This window comes from Pseudorasbora parva, chromosome 19 (genome assembly GCF_024679245.1).
Source record: "Pseudorasbora parva isolate DD20220531a chromosome 19, ASM2467924v1, whole genome shotgun sequence".
Classification (NCBI taxonomy): domain Eukaryota; kingdom Metazoa; phylum Chordata; class Actinopteri; order Cypriniformes; family Gobionidae; genus Pseudorasbora; species Pseudorasbora parva.
Genome location: NC_090190.1, coordinates 38,853,424 through 38,881,317, shown reverse-complemented (window position 1 = coordinate 38,881,317; position 27,894 = coordinate 38,853,424). Strand labels below are relative to the sequence as shown.

Here is a 27,894-nt window from a genome sequence, read left to right as displayed (position 1 = left end):
ATATGTAATTAAAAACAAAAACCTTCCATAATACTAATTTATATTATTTATAAAAAAAATTATTTATTTATAAAAACATGTATTTGTATATGTGTGTATATATTTTTTTAAATTTTGTATTTTTGTTTTTGAAAGTGCATTTATTTGATCAAAAATCAAAAATACGGTAATATTGTGAGATATTATTACTACTTAAAATAACTGTTTTCTATGTGAATATAAATTTATTCCTGTGGTCAGCAATGATGAAGACTATCATTTTTTCAGAGTTATTTCATCATAACTCTATAGTGCACCGTTTCTGTACCATTGATGTCACCAAACATTGTTAAATATGGACTGTAGAGTTTGTTTGTACGGGACAGGATGCAGAGGCGTCTCACCCTCATCTTACGCTGACGGGGACACAGGTACAGGTCGAGGCAGCGCTCGAAGCGCTCATGAATGAAGCGCGAGTAGGCCGGAACGGCCCGCAGGCAGGCGAACTTCTGCGGCAGGAAACTCAACTTCCTGTCCTCGGGGTCCTGCTGTTCCCATGCCAGTCGCTGAACAAAACACACAGAACAAACGTTATGACAACTCTGACAAAAGCCGGACTAAAGAACAGGTGCAGTCAAAATTGGGGTCAAAATTTGCTTGTATATAAAGATTAACTTGCAGAGGGGATGCACGTGTTCCCACAGAGTTAAGTATAGCATGTAAAACATACGCAAATGACTTATAGGCAAATCGTAGAGGCCTAATGGAGACGGAGCCACAGGTGTGAAATGATCTGGGCATTAAACCAGTGACATTATAAAGGAATTTATTTACGTTATTTTTGCTAAACCTGTATGTATTGGTCTGCAAAGTCATCTTTACTATGTTTTTTTATTCATATAACTGAACAGATTATAGAAATAGTTTCACCAGGTTTGATGTCATTGGAGCGTGTTTTGTTTTACCGAGGATGTACGAAAAAGCACCAAGCAAAACAGATTAAAAACACACCTCTTCCTCCGACAGCAGGTATTCTGGAGGTGGATTGTATGACTCCTCGTGCCCAGGAAGTTTCATCTTGGGTGCTGGGATGTGCATTTTGTGGCGTCCCAGGATGCTGTTGGGGTCCTCCTTGGCCCACAGGTCGTAGTACTGCGGGGTGGTTTCCTTGGGTCTGCGTGGCTTGATCCAACCCATTTTTATGGCATGGACCAACTTCCCAACCTGAGAGAGAGAGGAGAGAGAGGAGAGAGGAGAGAGGAGACAGGAGAGAGGAGAGAGAGAGAGAGAGAGAGAGAGAGAGAGAGAGAGAGAGAGAGAGAGAGAGAGAGAGAGAGAGAGAGAGAGAGAGAGAGAGAGAGAGAGAGATGGATGCAGTGACGGTACAGTAGAGAGAAAAACACACACACAGTAACACATCATTGACGTGATTGAGAGCACATGTGTACGATCATTACTCAAAACACTCGTTGCACACGTCGCCGGTTTACTGCAGGAAACACATTACATATAGTGACCGGAATCAGCCGGAACATCTAAAGAGGGAATCTTATTTTTACCGAAACGTTTGCAGGTTTGATTTCTTTTCAGCGTCCAATTTCAGATCCCCATTATGCCGGCGTTTCAGACCTCTTTCCACTTTAAAAACTATGTGGGAATCATTATTGGTAACGCAGCACAGCTGGGAGCAGTTAGGAGACGAAACATGACTATTCTCATGCCGTTTCCTTTTCGCAGTAAATATAAGCTTTCAACATAAACGTTAAGGTGTGATAAGGACAGTCAAACGTACCTTCTCCTTCTCGATAAGTGAAGGAATGAAGCTTCGTTTGTCCTGAGGCCTGTTGGTGACGGGGTGGATCATCACTTCGTTGGAGAAGAAGTCGACGGCAGGCTAGACAGAGAATCAGGAAGAGGAAAACATTAAGACAAAGTAAAAAACAACAACTAATATTATCTGAATAATGCTTAGAGGTGTGGTAACGAATGTTTTACACTTAAAAAGAGGAAATTAAATCATTTGAAAAAGAAGCACAGTGAAGGGTGTTTTCACACTTGGTTCGATTGCCGCCCCCTGCTGGACTGTGTTCAGATTATATTATTTTGTCCAAAGCGCGGTGTGTTTTTGTGTCAAAGCAGCAGCTGTTTACCCCGTTGATAGCGACTGTGAGCGAGAAGGCAAAATGCGTAGCGTTGCTCACCTCACTTATATTTATGTTTTTTAACCATTGAAATTGTTTAAAAAAGATTCAGTACGAAAACACACTTGCATCTTATCTGCCGCGAATGTACCGCACGACACTGAAGAAGAGCAGAAATGAGATCTACAGCTCTCTGCTTACAGTACTTCAGTCACGCTGGCCAGGAAAATGAGTCAAACGCACACAAACACACACCTTTATCAAATCATACGTCATTATAGCGGTTCACTTGTGCGATTTAGTATGAACTAGGGCTGGTCTGAATACTATTTTTTGAGATTCAAAGTTTCGGTAGTAATCGACGCTGAATATTCGAAGCTTCGGAGGGAGCGGGCTGAACATATTCTTCTCTCTAATAAAGGCAGGAAACTGGAGAAGTGGTGCGTCTCACACGGGCAGGGCTCATATACTCAGAGAACAGACACTGCACTAGTGATACAAAACACACAGGTCTGTTACGGCCCAATGACCAGCTCCTATATTTCACAGTAGATTCATTTAGATTGATAATAATGGGTAATAGGCCTGCGTCTGTGTTAGTGTTCAGGCTTAACACCGGCTACATCACTTTCCCACTGTGGCACCACCTTGCTGTCGTTTTTTTATTTTATAGTAGTAAAAATAATTTAGTTCAATTAAAGAACAGATTGACTACAATTAAGAACAGAACGTGCAGCGTGAATCGAACGAGAGTCGCAGCACAGCCTTTGACCAGCAGCAGGAGTCAGATCTCATTTATCACGAGAGTGAGGAGCTGAATGACAAGATGATCGAACAGCAAAGCGAAACGTAAAAGTGCCAATTTAAAGGAGTTTGTCATTGTACTGTTTTGTTGTGTTTCTCATTAATAATAATAGGCTAATATACCCACAATTCAAGCAACTCGCAGCCGAATCTATGCTAATTCTAAACCGAAAGTAAAATGCGCATGGTCACACTGTCATTCGTTCACGGTCGCACAGCGCACAAGCACTGTAATGTGATGGTGTGGGAAAATGTTCTCCCGTCACATTCCTAACGGTCCAAAGGTTAATACACTTTGATTCTATTGTTCTATTTTCCACAATGTCAAACCAACATTAAGGTTAAGGCAAAATTTAAGGCAAAATTAAACATTTTGCAGCTTAAGGCAAAATGCGAGCTCAAGCGTGGGCTTCCAATATGCGCTCTAGACAGAGAATAGAAGCGGCAAATATATTTATTAAGTATAACGAGGATGGATTCCTATTCAACTGTTGGGTAGGCTAGAAGATAATTATAAAAGCTGACGAAATAAAACACTCTTTCTTTTGTTCTTTTTTCTTTTACAGTGTAAACATTAATTTATTTGATAAAAAAACTGAATTTTTTACAATTGAAAACAATGGTTTTCTATTTTAATATACTTTAAAATATAGCTGAATTTTCAGCATCATTTATTTTTCTTAAAAATAAGTTATTTGATTAATAAAAAAATAAAAAACAGCATTTATTTAAAATAAAAATTATCATTTATTCAATATACACTACCGTTCAAACAATTGGGATCAGTCATTTTTTCCGTTTTTTATTTTTATTTTCTATTGGAAGAAATTAATACTTTTATTCAGAAAGAATGTGTTAAACTGATAAAAGTAATAGTAAATATTTATATTGTTAGAAAAAATTTCTATTTTGAATGAAAGCTGATCTTCACAACTTTTTATTCATCAATAAATCCTGGGAAAAGTATCTCACAGGTTCCAAAATAATATTCACAAGATATAATATCACAGGAATAAATCTTTTTTTTTTTAAATATATATATTTACATAGAAAGAAGCTATTTTAATTGTAATTACAGCTTTTTTTCAGTGTTTTTAATGAAATAAATGCAGGCTTGAGGAGCAGAAGAGCTCCTCAAGCTTCTTTAAACACATTAAAAACAGTAATGTTTCTCAACATTGACAGGTGTGTGTGTGTGTGTCATATGCATTATATAGACATATATAAAAACCTAACAAAGCCAAACAATTTGTGCTCTGTTTAATTTGGCAACGTGAAAATGAGAACATGTGGCCGATCAACCAAACGCAACAAGTCCCAGTCAGATGACAGGTGGCTTTTTCACACTCACAGTCTTTAAAGCCTGTCTGAGGTCGACTAACTGATCACAGACTGACCCAAATGTGGAGTGACTCACTTCCTGTTTGTGCCAGAAGAGACGGCGATGTGCAATTAGCACTGATGCTTGTAAAGTGAAGCTGCTAAACGACGGCCATGACACCATCCAGACTCATTACCTCCTGCGCAGGTCAGACGGGCAGCTCTGTTTTCTTAAGAAGACTAATTGTGCTTGTGTTAATGTTTCGTTACTTCATTCGGCGGTGGTGAGCGCAGACTCGGGCTGGGCTCCGTAAATGAGAGGAGTAATTCGACGAGCTTCATTTTTTCCCCATCGTGCGCTGGGGTTATTATCTAGAAGCCTGTTTTAAGAGGTTTTTACAGACCAGACTGCAGATGTTGAGGTGACAAATTCTGTTACTGTCGGATCTGCGTTGAATCCAACACCAACAGAGCGGAAAACCAGATCGAAATACCTCGTATTCGTTGAAGTTGACGTCACCGAACTTGCCCTGCTGCAGACGGTGCACGAGGTCCACCTGCTCATCCGACAGACGGATATCAGTGCCGGTCATCTTGTCTTGGACGGTACGCCTAGAAATGACAGAAGAATGAGTGAATAACTAATTAAAGAGGTTGAATGACTTTAAATGATCGTTCCAGACGCTCCTCACCAGTAATCAGGATTCTCCATCTTGTCGAGAAACTCATCCAGCTCATCTTTGTTCCTGATTGGTTTAAAGATCTTCTTGCCGTCCAGGTCATATCCGATGTGAGGATAGTCCTTGTACCACTCCATGGGGATGTTGCCGACCGTGTTACGGATGTCCTGTGAATGGACAGAGAAAACAGTAAAGACCAGAGTCTAGAACTACCAGATCATCACCAGGGAATATTTTTTTGTTGATCTAACCGGCAGAGAAAGACCCTGCAGGTTATATACGCCCATATACAGCTATTTCCTGTTATTTTTAATCACATATCAATATTATCACATTGTAAATCTTGTATTGTTTTATTAAACTTTGATAAAAGTTATGGTTTTGTAGAGATAACAGAAAATAATCAAAGTTAAAAAAAGTATAATTATTTATGATTATAATGCTATTAATATATACATTCTATTAAAACAATATAAAAATAAAAACAAAATCATATAATAATTATATTAATATAATAGAGAAAATATATTTATAATAGTGATCTAGAAATAGTATAGAATCATTAGCAATTATAAAATAGTATTTAATATTATATACTTAGTTATATCTCATATGTACAATTATACAGCTCTGAAAAAAATTGAGAGACAACTTAACCCAAGAAATCAAAGTTAAGTGGTCTCTTAATTCTTTCCAGAGCTGTATGTAACAATGAAATTAAACAAATATAATAAAATAAAAACAATCTAAGAGAATCTAAGAGAAAAACATGAAACAATTATAAGATATATTTATGAAAACAAATATTTACAATTAGTAATCTAGAGATAGCAGAGAATCATAGTAATAAATATAATTATATTTTATATTTACTTATATATTATAATACATATTAATATAGGTAAGTATAAGTATATAATATGACAGGAAAATAAATATTTATTCAGCTAGACTGATGAGTGCAAGCAAATATAATAAACATACATAAAATATTATATTAAACAATGCAAAAAAAAAAATGTATTCTTTCTATCCACCCATTCATCCCTCGTAAATATGATATAACTGTTATAAATATTATAGAGAAAAAATGAAAATGAATGTTTGTTAAGGGCAGAATTGTAAGCAAATATAAAATAACATTTAATTTTATATTTAAAATACAATACCAAATATAATATCACAAAACACAGGTCAATACACTAATAACCAACCACAGCAGTGAAGTCGAATGCAGATGAAAAAGAAAAGGTGGGAGTTTTGAATAACTTTACAATAAAGATATCAATAACACTGTACGTTAGCGGATTCCCACCCCTAGTAGACTCGTTTTCTAGTCTCCTCTCTGCCTCCTTGACCAGCCGTCAGTCAGGGTTAAACCCTGCGTCAGTCCTGCAGGTGCAGAAAACCGCCTGCCTGCATTCAAACCCACTTACCCAAACCCACCCACTTACAGTACGCCACGAGAACGTCACACAACTAGGCCTGCTAATAAACCAAACTGAGCTTTGGTCTGAAAATAGAGATTTCTTTGTCTGGGAAGGACGCACACACGCTCTCGCTCACACAAACACACACTGGTAACGGCAGACAGCTGAAAGTTCTCAGAGGTTGCGAGCGCCACTTTAAAGCGAGGCCTACACCTGTGAGTGATTTCAATAAAAACACCCCTACCATATCCAATTAGGTCCGAGTGGGCAGCGCTGTCACGCTTTCACACACACAGCCGACAGCAGCTGCGGAGGCCACGCCCACACACCGCCCGTCTTCAAAGGCTCGCGTCTGATTGGCTGACATTCTGATCGTAATTTAATCTAAATGTCTATGAGACTCATTGACTGTAATCTCAGTGTCTGGCCGAGTGAAGTGCTTGTGCTGTCTGGCACGACTGGCATCCCTGCCAACTCGAAGGATTCAGTGCCAAGACAGCGGAAGAACGACAGAAGTCCTGCTAATCTGATACTTCCCGTGTGGAGGCGTTACAGATTGTCACTAAATCTTCACACGGTTTTAAAGATGAAATATTAGGGACCCTTAAAGTGCTTCTAGCATTGAGACTAGTATTTTGGTCATTTAAACAGGGCAAAATCAACTAACACCAACCAACTTTAAAACAGGACTTTACATTTGTTTGAGCTGCCCATCTTTACAATTTGTACCTGACCGTTGTAAATTAAGTGTAGGACTATAAGCTTATCAACACACAAAAAAGAGGAGAAACAATAAAACAAATGTTTATATTTAGTATTACCTAGAGAAGAATCATTCATATATATATATATACACACACACACACATATAAACTTTGTGAGTCTGTGTGTGTGTGTGTGTGTGTGTGTGTGTGTGTATGTATGTGTATGTGTATATATATATATATATATATATATATATATATATATATATATATATATATATATATATATATATATATATATACACACACACATACATACATATACACACACACACACACACACACACACACACACACACACACACACACACACACACACAGTTTGATTAAACCATACAAATATGAGGAAACTTATATTTTCAAATATTTTTTAACACGAGGGAAGAAAAAAAAACACTTGATTTATTTATTAAGGTATTTATCTGACAAAAGTATTTGCCATAAAAAGGAAAACTACAGCTTTATTTTACTATTCAAACAACAAGTTTCATTTTTAAGTCTCCAGAAAAAAAGCATACACTGATTACAAAAGAAGTTATGCATATTTTGTTGGTTTTCTCGTTTTTTCATGCGTTCATAACTTCTTCATAACTCCCCACAACATGGCACTTTTTATTGCGTTATCACAACTAAAACATTGACTCCAAGCACAATCTCCACAAAATTCTTACAAAATATTTAACACATTTTTATTATTTCAAAAAGGCTGAAGATGTCAATTTCCCTATGCTAGACATCACTTCTGGCAACTACTGCATATTAATATAATGATAAAATAACAATAAATCCAACATGGATTTTTGTATGGGGGGATTTGATTGCAATATTTTTGTCTGGGATATAACTAAGTTATATTTATTTTCCCCTCTATAGATTGTCTTAGTTATGTCAGCAGTAAAAATATGAGAAGTGGTTTATTTAAACCTCATTCACACAGACACCTGTCCCCTGGGAGCATCATTGCTCATTTGCATTGCACTTCTCAAGAGCTCAGCTTTATGCAAATGAGCAGTGACGTGATCAAGATTTCCAACGGTCGTTGACGCTCTTTGACGCAAAATGGTGGGTTAGAGTTACAAATCAGGCACAATGAGTTAAATAAAAATTATTTTGATTTCATGCCATCTTTGAATACTACAGATTGCAATAGATTTCAGAAAAAAAAGGTAAACGGGGTCAATCTGGGCTCTCTCAGTGGGGCGGTCCGAGAGATCTGGACAGGAAAAACATCAGAAGCACAGCTCACCTGCTTCCAATTGAGCAGCTGAACGCTGGCTTTATTAAGTGTCAGTCAGTCCACAGCCGCCCGGCCAGAACGCTGAAAATCTGCCCCTTACCACACGCTCTTATCAGCTTCCTGCTCAGACTGCGGTGGGGACGGCGAGGGGTGATCGAATGCCGATTGTGTGTGTGTGTGTGCTCCTGACAGGAGCTTCGAGGGGAAGACGGTCAGAAACCTCGCTGCTGGCAGCCTGCACCTCTACGCCTGATATTTCCACACCACATCATTAAACTCCCAGAGACAAGTGGAAAAAATTCCCTCTTTGTAAACCACCTGAGAAATCAGACTGTCAATCCAGAAATATATGAGCAGAGCTTTAGAGGACAGTCTTCGTGACATTTATCAGCTCTGAAAAAAATCGCTGGCTGAATCTCAATTCACATACTTCACCTACGCACTGAGAGTATATACTTCACTGCTGATGGGAAGGACATACTTTAGAGTCTGCTGTGCAACAGTACTGGGATTTTAATTCTTTATCATAAAATTGCTTCTTTAAATCATCAACCCCATATACATGACTATTTGCTTCTGCATGCTGTGTTACCATCTAATCAGTAGCATCTGATTTATTCCAACACTTTTAAGGTTCTTGCACTTAAAAACCTGACTCAGGGATGTGCTGGAGGAGACTTTACAGAGTGCTGGACTCTTGCATTGGCCAATGATGCACCTCTTGATGGAAATAAATGTTGTGATGTGTTTGGTCCAGATCTTATATTGCCAATGCAAGAGTCCAGCACTCTGTAAAGTCTCCTCCAGAACATCCCAAAGACTTTCAATGAATTTAAAGGTCTGGATTCAGAGGTGAAAATGATTATTCATGCTCCCTCACAATCATTCTTTCACAATCTGAGTTGATGAATCTTGAAAAAATAGGAAAACTAACACTTCGTGGGAAACATGGAAAAAGACTTTAACTATAAGCAGATTATTAGCCATTTTCACTCTCTACTATATGAAAAACAGGAAAGAAGTCAAAGACAATGTTTTTTTTTCATTGTTACTGATTTAGTAAAGCGTGCTTCTTTTATAATCACTGAAGCTGTCGGTCAGTTCAGTATGATGTTATAAAAAAGGTACATTAGAATAGAATATTTACATTTTTCCTATAAATATCAGTTTTTTGCATGTTACGGTTTTTAATAAAAGTTAATTTTATCTGCATCTCAATTCAAGCTAATTGCTTTACTGTCATTTTTTTCAAATAAACAAACATGTAATATTATTAGTAACTGCACGTATTAATGCAAACAATAGTAATTTTACAATTAAATGAACTTCATGATAAATTTCCCCCCAGCACCACAATTCATCTGCAAAACTTAATGGCACCAGTGCTACTGCTCTCAAATGCTAGTCCGGAGTCCTGTATGTATACATGTATAGAGTCTAAAGTAAAAAAAGGAAGTGCAGATCGTGATGAGGTAATGTTTTGCGCTTTACGACGTCTCTGCTAGGATGCCTCACCCATGAAACGGATTCTTTACAGGACAACATCAAACAGAGCAGGTCCGCCTCTCTCAGAGGTGCCCCTTGATTTCACACGTTTCACAGGCCACAGAGTGAACATGACCCCCCCAGATTTTCACGAGGGACACTCGTAAAGGGGCCTGAGAGACCCCGGAGAGCCGCAGAATTAGGCCACACTGAGAGCCGTGAACCTCGCTGAGAAGCAGAGCTCACTAAACCGCCCGCAAAGAGGGAAACGCACCAATGATTGTGAAGTGCTGAGGCACACCTGAACGCTGTGTGTTCTGTAGTTTAACTTAATAAAACTGCTCTGGCTACTAAAGTCTGACTGCTGCCAAAAGATCATGGGTTTGATTCCCACATTCTTTGGTGACTAAACCTCATTTTACATGTCTCCATTATTAAAGTATAAAATCCTTTTTATTTTAGTTAATGATTATATCCATGTGGAAGACTTGAAATATTACATTTAGAGTTATTGCAGACAAGCAATTTGGATTACGTTTATGGAGCTTTTCTTGTTCTTTTTGAAGCACCAGCACATTTCCATGAACTATTCCTTTAAGGGAGGCTCAGCAACAGTGAGTTTGGTGTCAGTCATCGAGCAGACGCAGGTTGCTGAGAGCTCCAGCGGTGAATGATTGAACGCGTCTGATCATTAAACGGACGACTCAAGCAGGTGGCCCGCCTTTGGAAAGGACGCGGCTCTCTGCTGGGTTCCTCGGGTTCACAGGCCAAAGTGGCATCGGCCCGTCAAGACGCGCGGTGGCAGTTGCATGACAGGTTCATCCATCAAAACAGGTCAGGAGCCCTCAAAAACCCCAATAATAACAGAGTAAAAGAGGCAGTTCTCTCCGTGATATCCGCAATGCGCTCGGCCAGAGCTGTGGGTAAAAATAAAGTTGGAGGTGCTGTCAGAGGAGCTGAAGGAAAATCCACAGGTCTGTCTTTCAGGAGTACCGCTCACATTTTCCGCTCCTCAACACCGTTGACCTTTGCCTCTCGGTGGCGGAATTCCTTGGCTGCGGGAACATCCCTGGAATTGCAGCATGGAATTTGCGAAAGTTGTGACTTCATCTTTCGTAGCGAGGTCAAATCAAGAGATCGAAATATGGCAAAACAAACTGCGTTCAAAATGATTCCGCAAGTACTGTTTGTTTAAATAAAGGAGAGTGTGTATTTAAACGAGTCTGTAGTTTACCTCATGCAGGGGTAAACCACAACAGATATGCCGTGTCAGACAGCGATGGTGTATTTTCCAAGACTTGGCAAAACAGATCCGTGTGGTCTAAGACGGTGTGATAGTGCATAAATATGCAGCGGAATGAATGGAAATGAGGCTGAGGCTTATGAGTTCCTGATACTTTTGTTGACAGGAAGAGTAAAAAGACAGGATATGCAAGAGAAGTGAAAAAGAGAAGGGGATCGTACTCATGTCAACCAAATGAACACCAAAGCTAGTCCACAGCTCCATTAATCAGTAAATTGCACCGAACCTCAACACAGACAGATCAAGACTGAAGTCCTTCAAACACTACGGTGTTATGGTAAGAGATGTGAATAATTTAAATACTTTCAAAATAAACTAGTCATAACATTCTGGCCAAAAACATCTGAAAACCGGCTTATGGAACATACTTCTAATTACAGCATTGCATCTTCAAAGTAATATTAACATCTCTCTCTCTCTCTCTCTCTCTCTGTATATATCTCTCCATCTCTCCGTCCATCTCTCCGTCCATCCATCCGTCCATCCATCCATCCATCCATCCATCCATCCATCCATCCATCCATCCATCCATCCATCCATCTATCTATCTATCTATCTATCTATCTATCTATCTATCTATCTATCTATCTATCTATCTATCTATCTATCTATCGTAAAAATAAATCCATCCATCCATCCATCCATCCACCCATAATGAGAATAGACTATAAATAATATAATATACAGTATAATACAATATAATAATGTCTTCTAAATTTAACCGTTGCATACAAAACAGAAGAAATATCCCGTTGGTCTGTCTGACAAGTCATTATGACATAAGGGCTCATAACCGCGCCTCCTGCTCAAATGAAAAACACAAAAACATGACTCATAGTCACTTTTCTCAACCTGAAGTCGTCTAGACAGAAGGAAAGAGCAGACGGCTCAATGCTACCAAACCCATCAAAGCCTTCAATGCCCATTTCCAGCCGACGGCTCCAAGCCGCAGAGAATTGCCTCCTGACACAAAACAGAAATCGCCAATCTCTTAACGGGAGCAAAACACACTGGAATAATGACACGGGACATGGCGTCTTTCCGCAGAATGGAAATTATACGCTTGCTGAGAATGCTACGTCACCGATCGCTGCGCTGCCAGAGTGAGTCAGGCCTACGCTCGGATTGTTTGAAGTCGAGCAGCACGGGCTCATGGGAGAAAGTTGCATCCTCCCAGTGTCAGTAAGACTGATTCAGGTCAGGCTTGCGTGTGTGAGTCAGGATGAGCCGTAATCCATCGTGGCAGAAGGCCGAGCCGTTTGATGAAGGTGCAGAATCGCAGCTACAGCAACTCATTCATTTTTCTTTTTTTCTCTACTCTTCTTTCCGCATTTCTCCTTCGCTCAAAGCCAGAGCGCACACCATCCCACCAGCGTGCTGTCATTTGGGAGCACTGAATGGAAGTTGTTTTTGGAGCGGGAACTGCATGCCTGGAAATGAAGCATTCCCGCTCGGCTGCCTGACCCAATCCTGGAAGTGCGAGGGAAAAAATATATACGTATTCTCGAAAAGAGTTAAAAAAGGAGTCTGCTTTCAACTGCAATAGTATGTCACACTATGTGCACAGAAACATCTGCAGCTCATCTTTTACGAAATGGTTTGGGGCCAGTCTGGCTGGCAGAAAATCACAAGTTATCACCCATGTTATATTAACGGTTATAATAAATAGTTTAACAAATACAAGAAAAAGTACATAAATCATTAACTTAAATAAAAGAATAATAGAAAATAAAAGTAAAAGATTGATTTAAAAAGGAGCAAAAAAGTGATAAATGAAAAACTTCAAAAGCCTAAAGTTATGACTGATCAAAAGAATAAGTAATAAATAAATTATAAATAAAATAATAGGTAAATAAATAAATAAAATTTAAATATTAAAAAAAAAAAAAACGGCGGAAAAAATTAAATAATAAAAAATTAAAAAATAAATAAATAACTGAATAAAGTACAATAGAATAAATATATAAATGGACAAAAGAATAAAGTAAATTAATTAATAAAAAACGAAAAATGTATGTAAGTAAAATGTATGTATGTAAAATGTAAGAGTACAGTGAACAATTAATTAACTTTATTAACATAGATAAATAAAATGAATAAATTGATCAAATTAAAGAAATGGTGGAAAAAAAACTAAAATATGAAAAAATAAGTGCTAACTAACAATGAATGAATCAATGAATGAGTAAGTAATTATCAGTCTCTGTGGACACAAGTGTCCTCCACAGCAGGTTTTGTAATACCGAATACGCCGCGGTCAGACTATGCTTGATGATCGTCTGTAGCAGCACACTTGGCCGCCCACGAGCAGACACATGAAGGAGAGTCCATCTGCTTTATTTCGCAAACCACTTGGCTTTCATGGATCTCATCTACAGAGACGCTCAGATCGGTGAAAGACAAAACGTCATGTCGACATCCAAAGGAGTTCCTGTCAATGGATACCAAACAAACAGTGCAGCGATGGCTCTGAAATGACTGATACGGTGGCAGCCTGGCTTTCCCATGACGGCTAGTGAAAGTAAACAGCCAGAGTGAATCAACACATTAAAAAGGGACGGTTATTAAAAACATATATATACTAGATCCAGACACTGATAATGCCTTCAACAGCCGAAGGAGGGTTACGGATGTGGCGTATTGACTGCAGGGCTTTGCGGTCGGAGTCCCTGGTCCCTGTACAAGCGGAGAGGGTCTATTAGGAAAGTGTGCTTGATATTTCAGACGTTTATGGATGTGTCTGGTTGACCAGGCTGATCTCGGCTGATACAGCACCTGTACGCCTCCCACCAAAATCACGTTTGTCAGATGGATGGCAGTGAAAGCCCAGAGGGACGACGAGCCCCTTGTTTTTACTGAGACTGACAGACCACCAAAGCTCAGACACAATCCTGAAAAACAAGGGGAAGATTTGGAAAACCTCGAAAGAAAACGTATGGGTTTCTATTAAAATTATTCTCAAACCTGATTTTTTTTTTTTTTTTTTATTATGTGGCACTAAAACATGATCGATGCTGATGACAACAGATGAATGTTTTAATTTCTGCACCATTAATGACACCAAACTAAAGTTTAAAGAGTTTAAAACAATGTTTTGCTAATGGGAGAGAAAATCACTACAGATAGCCCTGCTCCAAAGTCATGCAACCGGAGACAAAAGAAAAACGACAGACCGCATCATTAACAGGTTGCAATACCTTTAATGCAAAGCCAACAGTAGAGCACGGCCATTATAATGCCAAGACCATTTGTTTAATTTCTAAGGAAATGCTTGATTAAAAAAAAAGAGCACAGCTTGAATGCAATGGAAGTCACTTTGGATCAAGCATCTGCCAAATGCATAAATATAAAATGTAAACGTGTTCACACGTAGTTCAGTTTACTTGGTCTGACCCCCTCCCAAAAGAAGTAGTCCTGGTCCTCTTAAAATTCACAGTGGTATTTTAACACCGAACCTAAAGGCATTGGGATACACGTTCACAACCTGGTGACCCTGTTTTGTTTTTTTTACATATATTTCGCAACAGAACCTCCAAATCAATGCATTTGCTTTATGAGCGTAGCTACATATGATGGTACTTTGACCAGCTCAGAACTCGTGAAGAGCTTATAAAATATGTAAAGGAGTCAAAACAGCATCAGGAATCCCTTTGTCAAGTGCTGCTGCGGGGAGACACGGTTCTGGTTCCTGAACCGAACTGTGATGGGCAATATCATGACTCTGACGAGAGAGAAAAAACAGATATGCTTGAGCCTTCTGTCCTTTTTAGTGTCGTATCTTGTGACATCCTGTCCTGTTTTTGGTTCGTTTACAGGTCTTTGGTCAGTGTTGTGTTCAAATTTATCCAAACTGAACCGGACTTCGTTTGGCACCAGACTGAGACTCAACACTTCAGTGGTCTCGGTCCGCTTGTTTGATGCGTACCAGGGTTCGGATGACTTGTTCAAATGAACCGCACTGACAGAGCTATTGAACTGCAAGGGTGTGAATTGGCCCATAATCAAGGCGAAGTTGTCAGAGACAGTTTTATTTAACTTCCTTTACATAATTGCAACACACTTGGAGAGTTAAAGAGGAAAAGAGTTTGGTGAGCATGCAGGAGCTAAACTATTCTACTCAGGGGAATCCAATGAACAGAAATGTTGTAAAAATGCATTTTACTTCAGCTATGTGCAGATCTGACTCTCTTCGCAAATCAGCAGGGCCTTGCTGCTGTTTGCTTTGCTCTTACCACTCAAGACTGGTGCATTTATAACATCAATTAATCTGTAAAGTTCTCCAGGGGCAATTTAGAAATTCTAGCTTGAAATTGAAAAAGTGGCCATTTCAAATTCAATAATGCGTTTAGGTGACTTGATTTATGAATTCATGCTGGCACTGAATATTTTCCAGTGGCAGTGTTGATTTGATGGAGGGTGTTAAACACAGGGAGAGGCTCATTGTCGATGGGCAGGCACAGCATCGGGAAAGAGAACTGCTTAAGACCGGGATTTATGGAAGCGGTTCCACGGCTTACCCGCTCGGCACGGGCCACTGAGCGGCAAGCCATTCGCAGACGGAGCAGCCTGCGTCTCCTCCCCACAAATGCAGGTTTGCATTTCCCTCTAATGGGATCATTTATAATCCCAGTAAACTCAAACTCCGCAGTGGAACGCTGCCACCTCCACACTTTCCATGAGGTCCATCCAAACAGGGCCATGCGTCTGCAGCAGGAATGCGTGCAGACGTGTTAGCGCACCGCATCCCCGTGCGCGTGAATGTGGGTGAGTGGCAGCTGCGCGCAGGCCATTAGGATGCCGCTAACATCCACCGCTAACAGCTCGCTGGAAAAATCAAAATTGGAAAATGATCATGGAATAATACCCAAACCCAAGCATCCTGCGTAAGGAATAGGAGAAAGTGAGCGAGGCCCAAAGAGCTCTCCAAAACGCAGCACTTTTCACATTTGCTGCTCACTTCATTTCGAGTTGTAAAAAAAGCATATTAAATTGTCAATAAAAGCAAGCACCCTCGAAAAGAAAAACAGAAAAAGACATGGAACAACTGATGAAGTACAAGCACTCATGCAAAATTAAAAACAAACTAAAAACATTAAACAGCTAATTAGTGCACTGTACAGAGTAAGAGTTAGGGCCTCCTTTTGATCCCGAACTCCATCAAAATTCAGACTCCATTCTGCTACACAACACCATTTCCAACCATCCAATCAGGTCCTTATTCACTCAGAAACATGTCAAACCACAGCATTAAGATGGGCTAGGGCTACAAAGCAAACGGTTGCACTTGTATCTTTTGGTACATGCACTTAGGTGTACTTACCTAAGAAAGTAAATGGTTATTTATGGTAACTACATGGGTTAAGGTTAGATTTAAGAGCAAGTTCAGGGTTCGTTTCTAGTTATTACCTAGTTATTGCAATCACTAGTATACTACATAGTATGTACATGGGGAACAGGACTGTAAAATAAAGTGCTACCAAGCAAACTACAGCACACCTTGATGAATACAGCTTAGTCCAGAAACTGAGTCGGTGGACGTGTACAAGTTGCACATGTGGATGGACTGCTCTCAATTAGGTCTTCCGGCCTCCATATTACAATGGAACAAACACAGAGTTTCTGTAGTTTCTGCCTGTTTATATGCTTTACTCACTGTAAATGTACCCGAGAGAAAACACGTCATAAAAAAAGAACAGGGCAGGAGCGCTTTAACAACGGAAAAGTCACAATAAGAGCAATTTCGACATTAGTACAAAGGCCTGGTCTAATTGCTTTTACTTTTTTCCCTTCATATAACCCCGCCTTCTCCTTTGAATAAATTAACTGAAGTCATCACCGCGGTGACCTCAGCAGTTTCGTGAGCCAGATCACGTCTGGCTTAGATTAAGCGGCCTGTGCTGGTCTGAAAGCGATACAGGGGCTCTTTTCCAGGACGTGAACCCGTCCAGACAAATCCGCCCACAAGCTTATGGATCCGAGTGGCCCATCGCAGTTTGGTGCACCTTGGGTGTTTAACCAAACACCAAAAACTCTGCAGCCTGAGCGGAGCAGAGCCCAGAAAGCGTTTTTCTCCAGACGGGGGGCTGGATTAGATGTCGCAGAGCTCCAGAGGAGGTCAGTGGAAGCTAATGGCAGTCAGATGGGATGCCGTTCCTCGTCTTAAAGCAGGCCGGGCCCCGCGTGACGGCGAGATAACGAGCGTTGTCATTCGTTACCCCAGAGGTCGATCTTTATGAGGTAGCGAGACATTCCATCTCTGCTGCGGTCTCGCTCGACCCTAATGAATGTCGTCACGTTATGACCCGGTTCCTGTAATGGCTCGTCTCGGGATATACGGACTGCCGTGGTGAGGTTTTCCTTTAATGACTGAAAGTTCGCAGCTGGGGTCTGGAAAGAAATATTGTTGCGTCACAGCGTTCGTGACTGGGACACTAAAAGACATTAATATTTCATGCAATGAGCATCATCTTCCATTGCATACAATGATAAATGGACTTTTTGTAAAGCCAAATATAAGCCTAAAAACCCTTGGCATCAGGTGTAGAGCAAAAACGTGTCTTTTAAAAGATTGGCAAGATCGCAATATGATTTATAATGTAAGCACTTGAGGAATATAGCTAATCATTTCAATGATTTTGATTTCAATGATAAAACAATTTACAGTCAACTCATTACACATAAACAGAGCTCCATATCACTTCATTTTCATATATTTTTTTTGCGTTACATTTCGAATACGTCACTCACTCACAGTTTGACTCCTAAACAAATTAGGAGCGATTTATAAATACCATGCAAATGTGTTTGAATGAAAAACTGACAAAAAAATATTTGTTCGTATCAGAAGCAAGCACATGCACAATATTGGAGACTTCAAAATGGCGACAGTGAAGCACTTGCTCGCCTCTTAACGAAGACACAATCTTTGCAGACGTGCAACTGATACTTTTCAGTCTGGGGAGAGAATACGTCTGACTAGTGACTGGTAAAGCCATTCTACTTCAAAATTGGTTTCAAGAAGGGAAAAAAAAACATCTTTAAGGTTTTATTCCAATTACCCTAAAAAAGAAAAGAAGAGGAAAAGTCTATTCGGAACAGGATAATCGTACATGTTTCGACATGCGGAAAACATTATTTCAATACAATTGTGTTAAAAACTAAACTAGTGATTTACTGCTGCTAGTTAAACCAGGTCAAAATTCCCTTTTACAAGAATAAAATTAAAGAGTGCTCTCCCACTCAAAGGAATATAAATCTCTTCACTCGCAGCAGCCATTAACAAAACCGTTTTCATTAATGAAAACATGAAACACAAAGGCTCCGTTCCCCCTACAGACTGGGAACGTTTTCCATCTTAAATTTAAAGAGAAAGCAAGTTTCAGGTGTTAAGTGTTACGTTCCTGTTCCTCACGACGATGGGTTTCAAATGGCTGTTCGGGGAATAAATGAATGAATAAATTCTCCTGAAAAGGAAAAGAGTGTATAGTCTAACTTGAAATGTAGGTATCACTACTATTAATAATAAATAAGAGATAAAAATGTCCCAAAAATGAGACCTAAAAGTACAGCAACGAGTGTTTGAGAGGATCCGCCTCTTGTGGTTTTGACCACGAGCAAACGCCGGAAATCAGATATCCCGTCTGGCCTTTAACTCACATCGCTTATTAATGAGGCTGCGGTTCAAAGAGACTAAACACGAGACGACATTAATATGGATTTACCACGTCCTCAGTACGTCTTTTTCATCATCTCAGTCATTTGCAGAGAAATGGTACAAAAGCCACATCATTATGCCGCCAGTCTAGCCTTGAGCTAATGTCAAAAATATGAAATCTAGAGAAAATGAAGGGGGGGAAATGACAAGCCGCCATTCATATCTTCATATTTTCCAGAGGGTAAATAGGAGTTGAAATTATAATGAAGGACTGCCCTTTAAATCCATCAAGTGGTTGCGTTGTACAGAAAAGCATTTAGTTATTTTTTTACATTGTGCCTCTTATTCACCAATACAACTAAAAGAAAACATTACATTGAGAAAAGACCTGCGTTTCCCACATGAACACTTGTTTAACCACATGCTTGATGTTCTGTTCTGGGAGAACTAGCATGTTGTTTTTGTGTGATTGTCCTTCAATGAAACCTTTAAGGATAGTAAAGTCAAGTCAATAATTGAACATTTCAATAATGTTTAGGGAACATTTTTTATGACTTCCAGCTATAAAGAAACAACTGTGATAGAACATATAACAGATTCAGATGACTTTCAAACTTCCATAGTTAGGCTAAACAAGGTCTTATAACATTATCCTCAAAAAGCAACATGACTAAAATCCGTATCTCAGGGGGCTTATCTTCATTTCATCATAAAGCGATTGCTGGTAATGACTGAGAGAGGAACAGGTGCTATGATCTGAGTTATAGCCCCGCTGGATGATGTTATGTTGCGATTTCCTTCCCGTGACTAAACCGGCCCAGCCAGACAAACCGGCAATGTGTTTAAGTGTGAGAAAACCAACTCATCTTCACGGACAACATGGCCCATCAAGCTACTAGACACTCACTGACTCACAGCGGAAAGACAAACCATGAGAATGCACACTCACCGCGAAGGACTGGCCCTGAGATGGTCCTACTCTGACACACTGGACCCTGTAAAACCACCACTGAGGCAAGTTGATGGCTAGAGAGTTCAAGGGGAGGAGACAGAATGGGTAAAAGAATGACCCAAACTTTATAGAGCTCCAGTGGAAAGGCCTGGAGTGTGAGAGTCCCTCTAGGATGCAGTATAACTGTAAATGAAGTGTGAAAGAAAGCAGCGAGGGAAAAATAAAGATGGTGTCAGAGGAAAGCTAGCAAGCAAAAAAGAAGGCAAGAAAGATAAAAAAGAAAAAGAAAGCAAGAAATAGATAGTATAAAAGTAGACGTAGGAACTATTTAAAACCAGTAAAGGAAACTAATAAAAAAAAGGAAAGAAGAACAATTTAAAACTGGATCCAAATAAGAAGCAAGGAACGAAGGAAACAAAAGCACATGAAGCAAGAATGAGGAAAAATCAATTGAAGGAGGGAAGGAATAATGAACAGGGGAGCAAGTAGGGTTGATTAAAAAAAAGAGAGAAATCAAGCAAAAAAGACAGAATGAAGGTACTCAAGAAAAAAATAATAATCTTCAAGCAAGCAGAAGAAAAATAAGACAGATAAAAGATGTTAGATAGGCAAATAAGAAAGAAAGCAAGGAAGAAAGATTTCAAACCACCAAAGCAAGCAAGCAAGAAAAAAAGACTATTATTAACTGGCAGTTAAAAAAAAACTGATGTTGATAGCTGTATAGAACCACTTTGCTCCCCGCCTGAGCCGCCAGCTGGGATATTTGCATAAGCAGTAAAAGAGTAGGATGGACAGAGTGAGGGAGAGAGAGAGAGAGTGAGGGAGGAATCATACCAGACACTCCCACAACCTATAAAGCACAACCATACTGAAACACTCAGTGAAACCACACGTGGGTCTCTGTACAAGAGGGAGAGCCAGCGCTGCACAGGGACAGAGAGCCGGAGAAAGAGTGTGCATGTGCGTTTGAGGAAGCAAGACGCTGATTTCAGCTCAAGAAGAGAAGCGCTGATGGGATGTGAGTGAGTACAAACAACAAGTTCAACCCTTCAGGATCAATTCTCTGAGTCTGACTGTAAAGAAAAACTCAGTTCAAAGGGTCTGTAGTGGCAGAGCAATGTAATACCAGAGTGCAACTTTACCAGAGGACTATCCGGAGAGCAAACAAGTGCAGGATTGGTTCCAAAGCTCAGAGCCCCATGCATTACGAACTCTAGACTCGCAAGAAACATTCAAGATTAGTGTGGAGCTTTTGGAAGTTTTAGCACCTGCTGACAATGTCTTTCGCGATGGTGCGACCGGCTCCCAGCCGATACCTGTACTCGGAGATCTCAATGATGTCGGAGGACGACGAAAACGGCAGCGAGAGTTCGGGCTCCGACGACCGCTCGTTTCGCTTGGACGGCTCAGGGTATGAGATTAAAGTCGGAAGAAAGAGAAAAACTGGAGTAAGTGGAGGCGGACGGCTGATTGGGACGCCACCCAATTCTAACAACATAATAGGTCCGTTGCCAGAGGGCCGTCAACGCAACGCAGCCAACGCACGGGAGCGGGACCGCACCAATAGCGTCAATACGGCCTTCACTGCACTGAGGACTCTCATCCCCACAGAGCCCGCCGACCGGAAGCTGTCAAAAATCGAGACCTTACGGTTGGCATCCAGTTACATATCTCACCTGGGAAACGTTCTCCTGGTGGGTGAAGCTTGCGGGGACGGCCAGCCGTGCCACAGCGGAGGGCCCTCGACCTCAAACTACTACCACCACCACAGCTCACCCAGCCGGGACTCGGAGAACTCGCAGCCCAAACAGATCTGCACGTTTTGCCTCAGCAACCAGAGGAAACTGGTGAGTAAGACGCATACAGGTGTTCTCCGTTAGGGTTGTGCAATGTTCTGGACATGTTCAAATCCACAAAAAAGCTGAAGAAGTACTGACAGAGGTGTGAAATAGAGCTGATCCGCAGGGAGGAACAAGAGCAGGTCTGATTTAAGGTCACTGAGGGCAATGATTTGAGGAAAGGTTAGTCAGGATACACTTGAGATGCAGAAAACATTATCAAAATAAATCCTTAATGTCCAATGTTAGAGAACAACGGCAGTTAAACTAACAAGAGTGCCAAGGTTAATAAACTTAACACTTTTTAGAATACCTTTCAAACAAGTAGTTGTAAATGTTAGTTTTCTTTCTAAAGTATTTCTGTAAATCTAGCCACAACTTTTAGCCACAACAAAGCAGTTAAAATACTCAAACCATCCTCCTCGCTTCTAGAACTTGCACTGAAAAAACGTATAAGACTACAGAAAGCTGATAAGGTATAATTTGGTACATGTTTTCCAAAGCATGAGCAACTAGTGGTTTTAAACACTCTGTCATCAATGTTCCTACAACAGCCAGCTATGCCTTTAGTGAATCTGCGTCGTAATTCCAGCCTCGCCGAGATAACGGTTGACACTAAAAACCATCCTCAGCACTCTAAAGCTGAGTTATGACTTCATCCACATGTCCTTTTCCATCAAGGGCGATATCTCTGTTACAGAGTGCGCTGCTACCATGACCTCATAGACAGATGCAGTGAAAGATCGGATTAAATGTACCTCAACGGAAAATATCCAATCAACAAAGAGACTGTCAGGTAATATACAAACACATCATCCATCTCTTCCCCCGGCGAGCGTGACTGCACTGACCTTGGCCCGTTGAGCCAACGCCGCAGCACATTAAAAATAAAACCGTAAATCACACTCTGGCTGTGAGGAATACAATGACACCAAACCAAAAACAGGGGGAAAACTGTAATTTAAACTCGCATGGCGAAGAACTGTCAGAGGTTGAAATATAACACACGCTCAAGACAATTACACTCCGCCATGACACAAGAGCATTTTTGGTCAGGGTATCTCACCACCGCAACGTGTGTTTAATCCTCAAAAAAACCTGAAGTGCTTCCAGAAGCCATTGAGCTAAATTTTCTTTTTCTGGATCTTTTAAAGTAAAGTCTGTAGCGAAGGAAATAAACACTAAAAGAATAGCAGCAATCGATTCCACAGTGGATACCCGGCACCGCACGGGTGAATTACAACGAACCTAGTTTGGGCCGTTTCTGACAAATGAGCAAATGGGAGGCATAAATATGCAAATGTAAATGGTCCGTGCTCTATATATCAGGCCATGAGAATCTAGGGAACATCTGCTGCAGGGTATTTTCCCCCAAGTAGCCGTGCACCAACCTCAAAGTTTCACTCAAACATCCTGTGTTGTTCTTAGTCTCTTCCTCGCTGCCCAATTAATATCCCTGTCAGGCACGACACGCAACCTGCTTGAAACTTCATAAATCTTTCAGAGAAGGATTTTCACCGATTTCTGAAAGGAACACAGTGGTCTTTGCACATCAATTTGAGCAGAAAGCATTAAGGTCATTAAAATGTGAAGATTTAGATGGATTTATCTTATAACCACTTTTAGTATAAAGCGAAGAAGAAAGTGCCCGTGAAACCTGTTTAGCAGTTCCGATAGACCAATTTATATTAGCCAAACCTGCTATTTAACCATTTTCTGCAATAAAATATCTCAGCTCTGTCCAATTCACGTAGTCATATTGGCAGTACATTGGAAATCGGCCACTGTTGCTCTCTAGAAATCCACAAATTAGCAACTCAACAAGCATCTTTAAGTATCCAAATCTAATTCTTAAAACCACACAGTAAGTATATAAAGAGACTGACACAAATGTACACAACATAGCCATTCCTTTACTTGCTAAACTGTTTGCGGTTAAACTGTTGTTGAAAATCACATAGAAACCACACGGTTAGGAACAACAACAGGCCAAAGGCCAACACTCCCATTTCAGGCAGTAACCTTAATCCCTACAAAACGAAATGATAGATCTTTATAAGTCCAATCGTGAAGTACGCCCATGTCTTTGGGATTCCAGTGGCAGGCAGATATTTGAAACAGACCGGGCCTTGCCTTTGTAGTGCACTTTCTGAAGTGGGTCTGTGTGCTCCAAAACCGCACTCGTCTCTTTTACCCCTACTTAGTGCTCATTACGCCGTGAAAGTATCACTCAGCCAAGACGCACGACTTTATTGTTTCTAAAGAAAAACGAAATAAAGGACACACACACACACACACACGAGGAAAGACGTAGAGGTATAACTGAATTCAAATGTTCGGGTTTTCGCCAAAGTTAAGCGTCTGTAAGCTGACACAGAACAGACAGCTGTGTCGAGATTCTCCAGCAAACGGGCGAAACTGACTTTTAAATCAAACGCAGACAGTCGTGCGGCAGAAAACTGCTACTTTTGCCTGCTAAGACGCTCAAGACTCAACAGATTTGTGTCTATATAAAAATGATAGATTTTACCCTAAACATTTTCCAGATTTTGATTCATCTGGCTTTTTTTATCTGCATTTATTTTCATCTTGGACCGCATCTCAATATTTGCACACACACGCACTCAGTCACACAGTAACTAGTATTTTCTACATCTCTACATGCACAGGGATGTACCACAAATATGACAGAGTGAGATATTTACCATATTTGTGTCATGTAGCCTGTTTGGCTGAAACACACTAGCTTTTAGTGGCGGGCATTTGGTTTCTCACAGACGAGGATATAGGCTTGGATAGATTGCATAACCAGACTGTACTACTACTTTTTAGAAAATGACTTTTTTGGGGCAGATGGGACGTCTTCCTCATAGTTATTGCGTCTGTTGAGATGGTAACCCAATAAGAAGTAACATGGGTAATATTTTCTGGATAATTATCAAGACTTCTCTCATTACGAGCATATGGAAGAGTTTAGAGTCCTTCACTCTAACGGGAGCCTGAACATTTGACACAATATGAAATTATTAGAAGTATTAGCAGCGCACACTAAAGAGCCAACATTTTTTCCTCCGTAAACTGCCGTTTTATTCGAATGAATCCTGAAAGATTTGGCCAAAAGCGGGATCTTATAAAACCGCCAAATGCGAATACTTCAATACCTTCTGGAAAGTAAAGCCACATGAATTAAAATTGGGGCTGGAATTGGGTCATCCTTTACCACAGGTGGGGCGGTACGCTTCATAACCATAAACGAAGGGAAACTGGTGTTTTCGCTTGTGGGCAGCAGCAAAAAGGTCTGTGCAAATACTCCCGGACACTATAAAAACAATCAAAAGTGTGTAAATGGTGCATTCAAAGGGTGCAGAACTCATATATTGGGATTAGCTCAAACAGAAGACTGGTTTTAATAATCTACCCTGTCCTGTCACCACCGAGAGGCTAGAGTTACACGCCTAAACACATGCATGCACACACACCGTCTCATTGTGATCTTTAGCAAGCTGTCAGCGTTACCCGTCAACCTAAGGTGAAGCCAAATATTTATGTTAAGAGCCCCGTAGATGCTTAAAGGGAAGGGAAGGGAAAAAAAGAGGTGAACACCAATTTATTGATATTAAGATATTTGAGAATTTGCCGTGATTTGTTTCCTGCCTCAAAGTACTAGGAAATAATGTGTTTATAAAGGACTTCAGACCAAGGGGAGCGAACGATCAATCTGGGCATTTGGACGTAAGCTCCAGCAATAATAATTTCTTTACGGCGTGTTAGACAGGATATGAAAAGCAAATGTAGGCAAAATCCTATTAGTTTGGCCGTAAGTGATCCCTGGAGTCAAAGCGCTGGTGACTTTAAAGTGGCACTGAACTTAAAGGAGAGGCTGGGGGGGAAAAATGGGAGCGAGAAAAAAAAAAGAAGGAAAGAAAGAAAGGAAAACGTTGAGGGTCAGGGTTATTTTCAAATGGGATTCTGTCTGACTTCATCAGTTAAGGTTGAGTGTTTTGACTAGAAACTCCGCCTACATCAGATGGGGGCCGCAGGAACGATGGCATTCCATCTGCTCCTGTTCTAAGCAAAGCAAACTGGGAAATGTGAGCCAGGTGTGTGTGCGCGTGCTACCGCAAACGGAAAGGTGATAGGAGAAAAACAGCAGGCGCGTTAATGCCAAACCACCGGCCTTCAGGGAAAACGATGACATGAACCCTCAAGAGTCAACAACTCTGAAAAACTGAAAATGAATAAAAGTATTTGAGAAATGTTAGATGAATGAATGAATTAAATGCAACAAATATATAAATAATACATTTAAATAACTCTGAAATGCAAATATTTATAATAAATACATTTTAATAAAATATTTAAATATATATTAATTTAAAAATGAGAACAAAAAGCTGTTGCACCTGTTATTTTTCGTAACTAATGGATGGTTTTCTTTCATTGCAGAGCAAAGACAGAGAGAGGAAATCAGCCTTGAGGAGTTAAGCCACGACGTCATGGGATTTACAAAACATTAGCATCACCAGTGTACAAAAACTGTGGACTGCAAATGCAATGTTATGGTGTATATATGCAAATATCAATTCATATTTAATTATTTGTAAATTGCCTTTGGACTGGAGCATTTTTATTGGAGAAAAAAAAACACATGACTGGAAAAAGACCAGACTGCAGCGACTTGATTACGCAAGAGCTGAACATCCCACAACAGACTTCGTCCATTCCCACCTTTTCCATGCTTTTACACACCGAGTTACACCAAATGTTTATCTTTGACCACAGGGAGTTGAGGTAAAGCTATTCGCCAAAGACTATCCAAAGAAGAAGACGGCACTCACGAGGCTGCAAATGATCACAGAAGACACAGCGCACGGAGCCCGACTTTGCAAAGCAAAAAAAAAACGACTGAACATCCTGCTATAATAAAAATCAAAGAGGACTCTGGGATCGTGCTCATATCGAGGGCATTAACGGATGCAAACTGATATGGGACACGTTATTTCTGACAAAAAACACGAAAGACACTTAGCCTGACTATGAAAACACAATAAGTCCAATAAATGCAGTATATACTGTATGTCTAATATGGCAAATTACATATATTCTTCATTGTTTAAATTAAAAATGATTGAACAAACGGACTGAAAACCACCTGCTTTTCTTTCTAGCACGCATTCAACATCATGTCAAAGATGTGTGGATATCTTTGCCATCAAGCAGTGCTGTAATTAAGACCAACACCTATAAAAACAGAGTCCCTCCAGATAAAGATCAACGCTTTCGTTTTATCATCTGTGCAGATCATCTCTCATCACGCGTCCTCGAAGTCTAAATATTTCATTTCACATTCTCTCTCTGGTTTTAATCTGAACGTAGTTTATTCTTCCAAAGGCTAAGAAATACAAACACATCTAGGGTCACTCATATTGTCTTATATTTCACAAACTCAAGACCAGATACTTCAGATTTTTATGGTATTAGCAACTATAGCTGGCAAGAACAGTCGTTTATGATTTAAAGTAATGGTTCTTCTAAACTTTGGAGCCCAGGACTCTTTTGTCCACAATATTCAAAGGTCACATGATATTTCCAGTTGTCATGATTTAAGGATAAATACTTATACAAAATATTTCAATCTGATAAAATATATACCTTGGCATAACTAGAAAAATGCTATATTCATTATAAAATAACTATGGAGATCTTAAGAATTGACATGATTTTCCCAGGTCTAGAAATTAAACACTTTAATATTAAATATCTACATTTTTTGTGGTTTTGGCTTATTTTGTCCCTGCAAGATCCCCTTATTCATGCACACATATACACACACATCCATACTGGGGGCTAAAGGCTTCATGGGGTAAAACATCTGCTTTTCAAGATGTATGTGGAAATTTGTCTGATTCTTGACATGATCGCAGACAGCAGTGCAAGTTGATTCTGTGCAAATTTGATCTCATATTTTATGTTTTTTAAAATGTTGTAGAGTCAAGTAGAAAATTAGAATCCCTTAAATTATTGAATATATTTTGAATGATATATTTCTTTGATTTTCAGTTTTGTTTAAGGTAATTAAATCAATCGTTTTTCAAAAATGGAAGAATATGTAAAAGTATGGTATTTGGGGCAAAAAAGACTTTCCCATTTGATGGCATGAAATCATTAGAGATGGTATAAATATTATATATAAAGTTGGGTGTAAGAGATCACCATATCTATAATGAAAACCATCATATTTAAAAATATGCAATTAAACATATCATATAATAAAATAGATTTACAGTTGTAACATTAAATCATATAT

The 27,894-nt window shown here is 39.8% G+C and overlaps 2 protein-coding genes across 2 annotated transcripts in view; one reads left to right on the top strand and one right to left on the bottom strand.

Annotated features, from left to right (window-relative positions):
• Nucleotides 1–27,894, bottom strand: part of bop1 (BOP1 ribosomal biogenesis factor) — an 84,355-nt gene that overhangs the window by 18,076 nt on the left and 38,385 nt on the right. Inside the window, exons 4-8 of the mRNA XM_067425225.1 lie at nucleotides 4,937–5,091; nucleotides 4,739–4,856; nucleotides 1,772–1,873; nucleotides 991–1,203; nucleotides 384–545 (exon numbers count right to left, since the gene is read on the bottom strand). Coding sequence (XP_067281326.1) covers nucleotides 384–545; nucleotides 991–1,203; nucleotides 1,772–1,873; nucleotides 4,739–4,856; nucleotides 4,937–5,091 — 750 coding nt within the window. The remainder of the gene's footprint in view (nucleotides 1–383; nucleotides 546–990; nucleotides 1,204–1,771; nucleotides 1,874–4,738; nucleotides 4,857–4,936; nucleotides 5,092–27,894) is intronic.
• On the top strand, nucleotides 20,654–26,721 carry scxa (scleraxis bHLH transcription factor a). Its single transcript, XM_067425850.1, has 2 exons — nucleotides 20,654–21,596; nucleotides 26,034–26,721. The coding sequence occupies exons 1-2, from the start codon at nucleotides 21,027–21,029 to the stop codon at nucleotides 26,070–26,072; spliced, it is 609 nt and encodes a 202-aa protein (XP_067281951.1). The 5' UTR covers nucleotides 20,654–21,026; the 3' UTR covers nucleotides 26,073–26,721.

Coding starts and splice junctions, on each gene's coding strand:
- scxa (XM_067425850.1), top strand. CDS start 21,027: ATGTCTTTCGCGATGGTGCGACCGGCTCCCAGCCGATACCTGTACTCG. Junction 21,597..26,033: donor TCAGCAACCAGAGGAAACTG/GTGAGTAAGACG, acceptor CTTTCATTGCAG/AGCAAAGACAGAGAGAGGAA.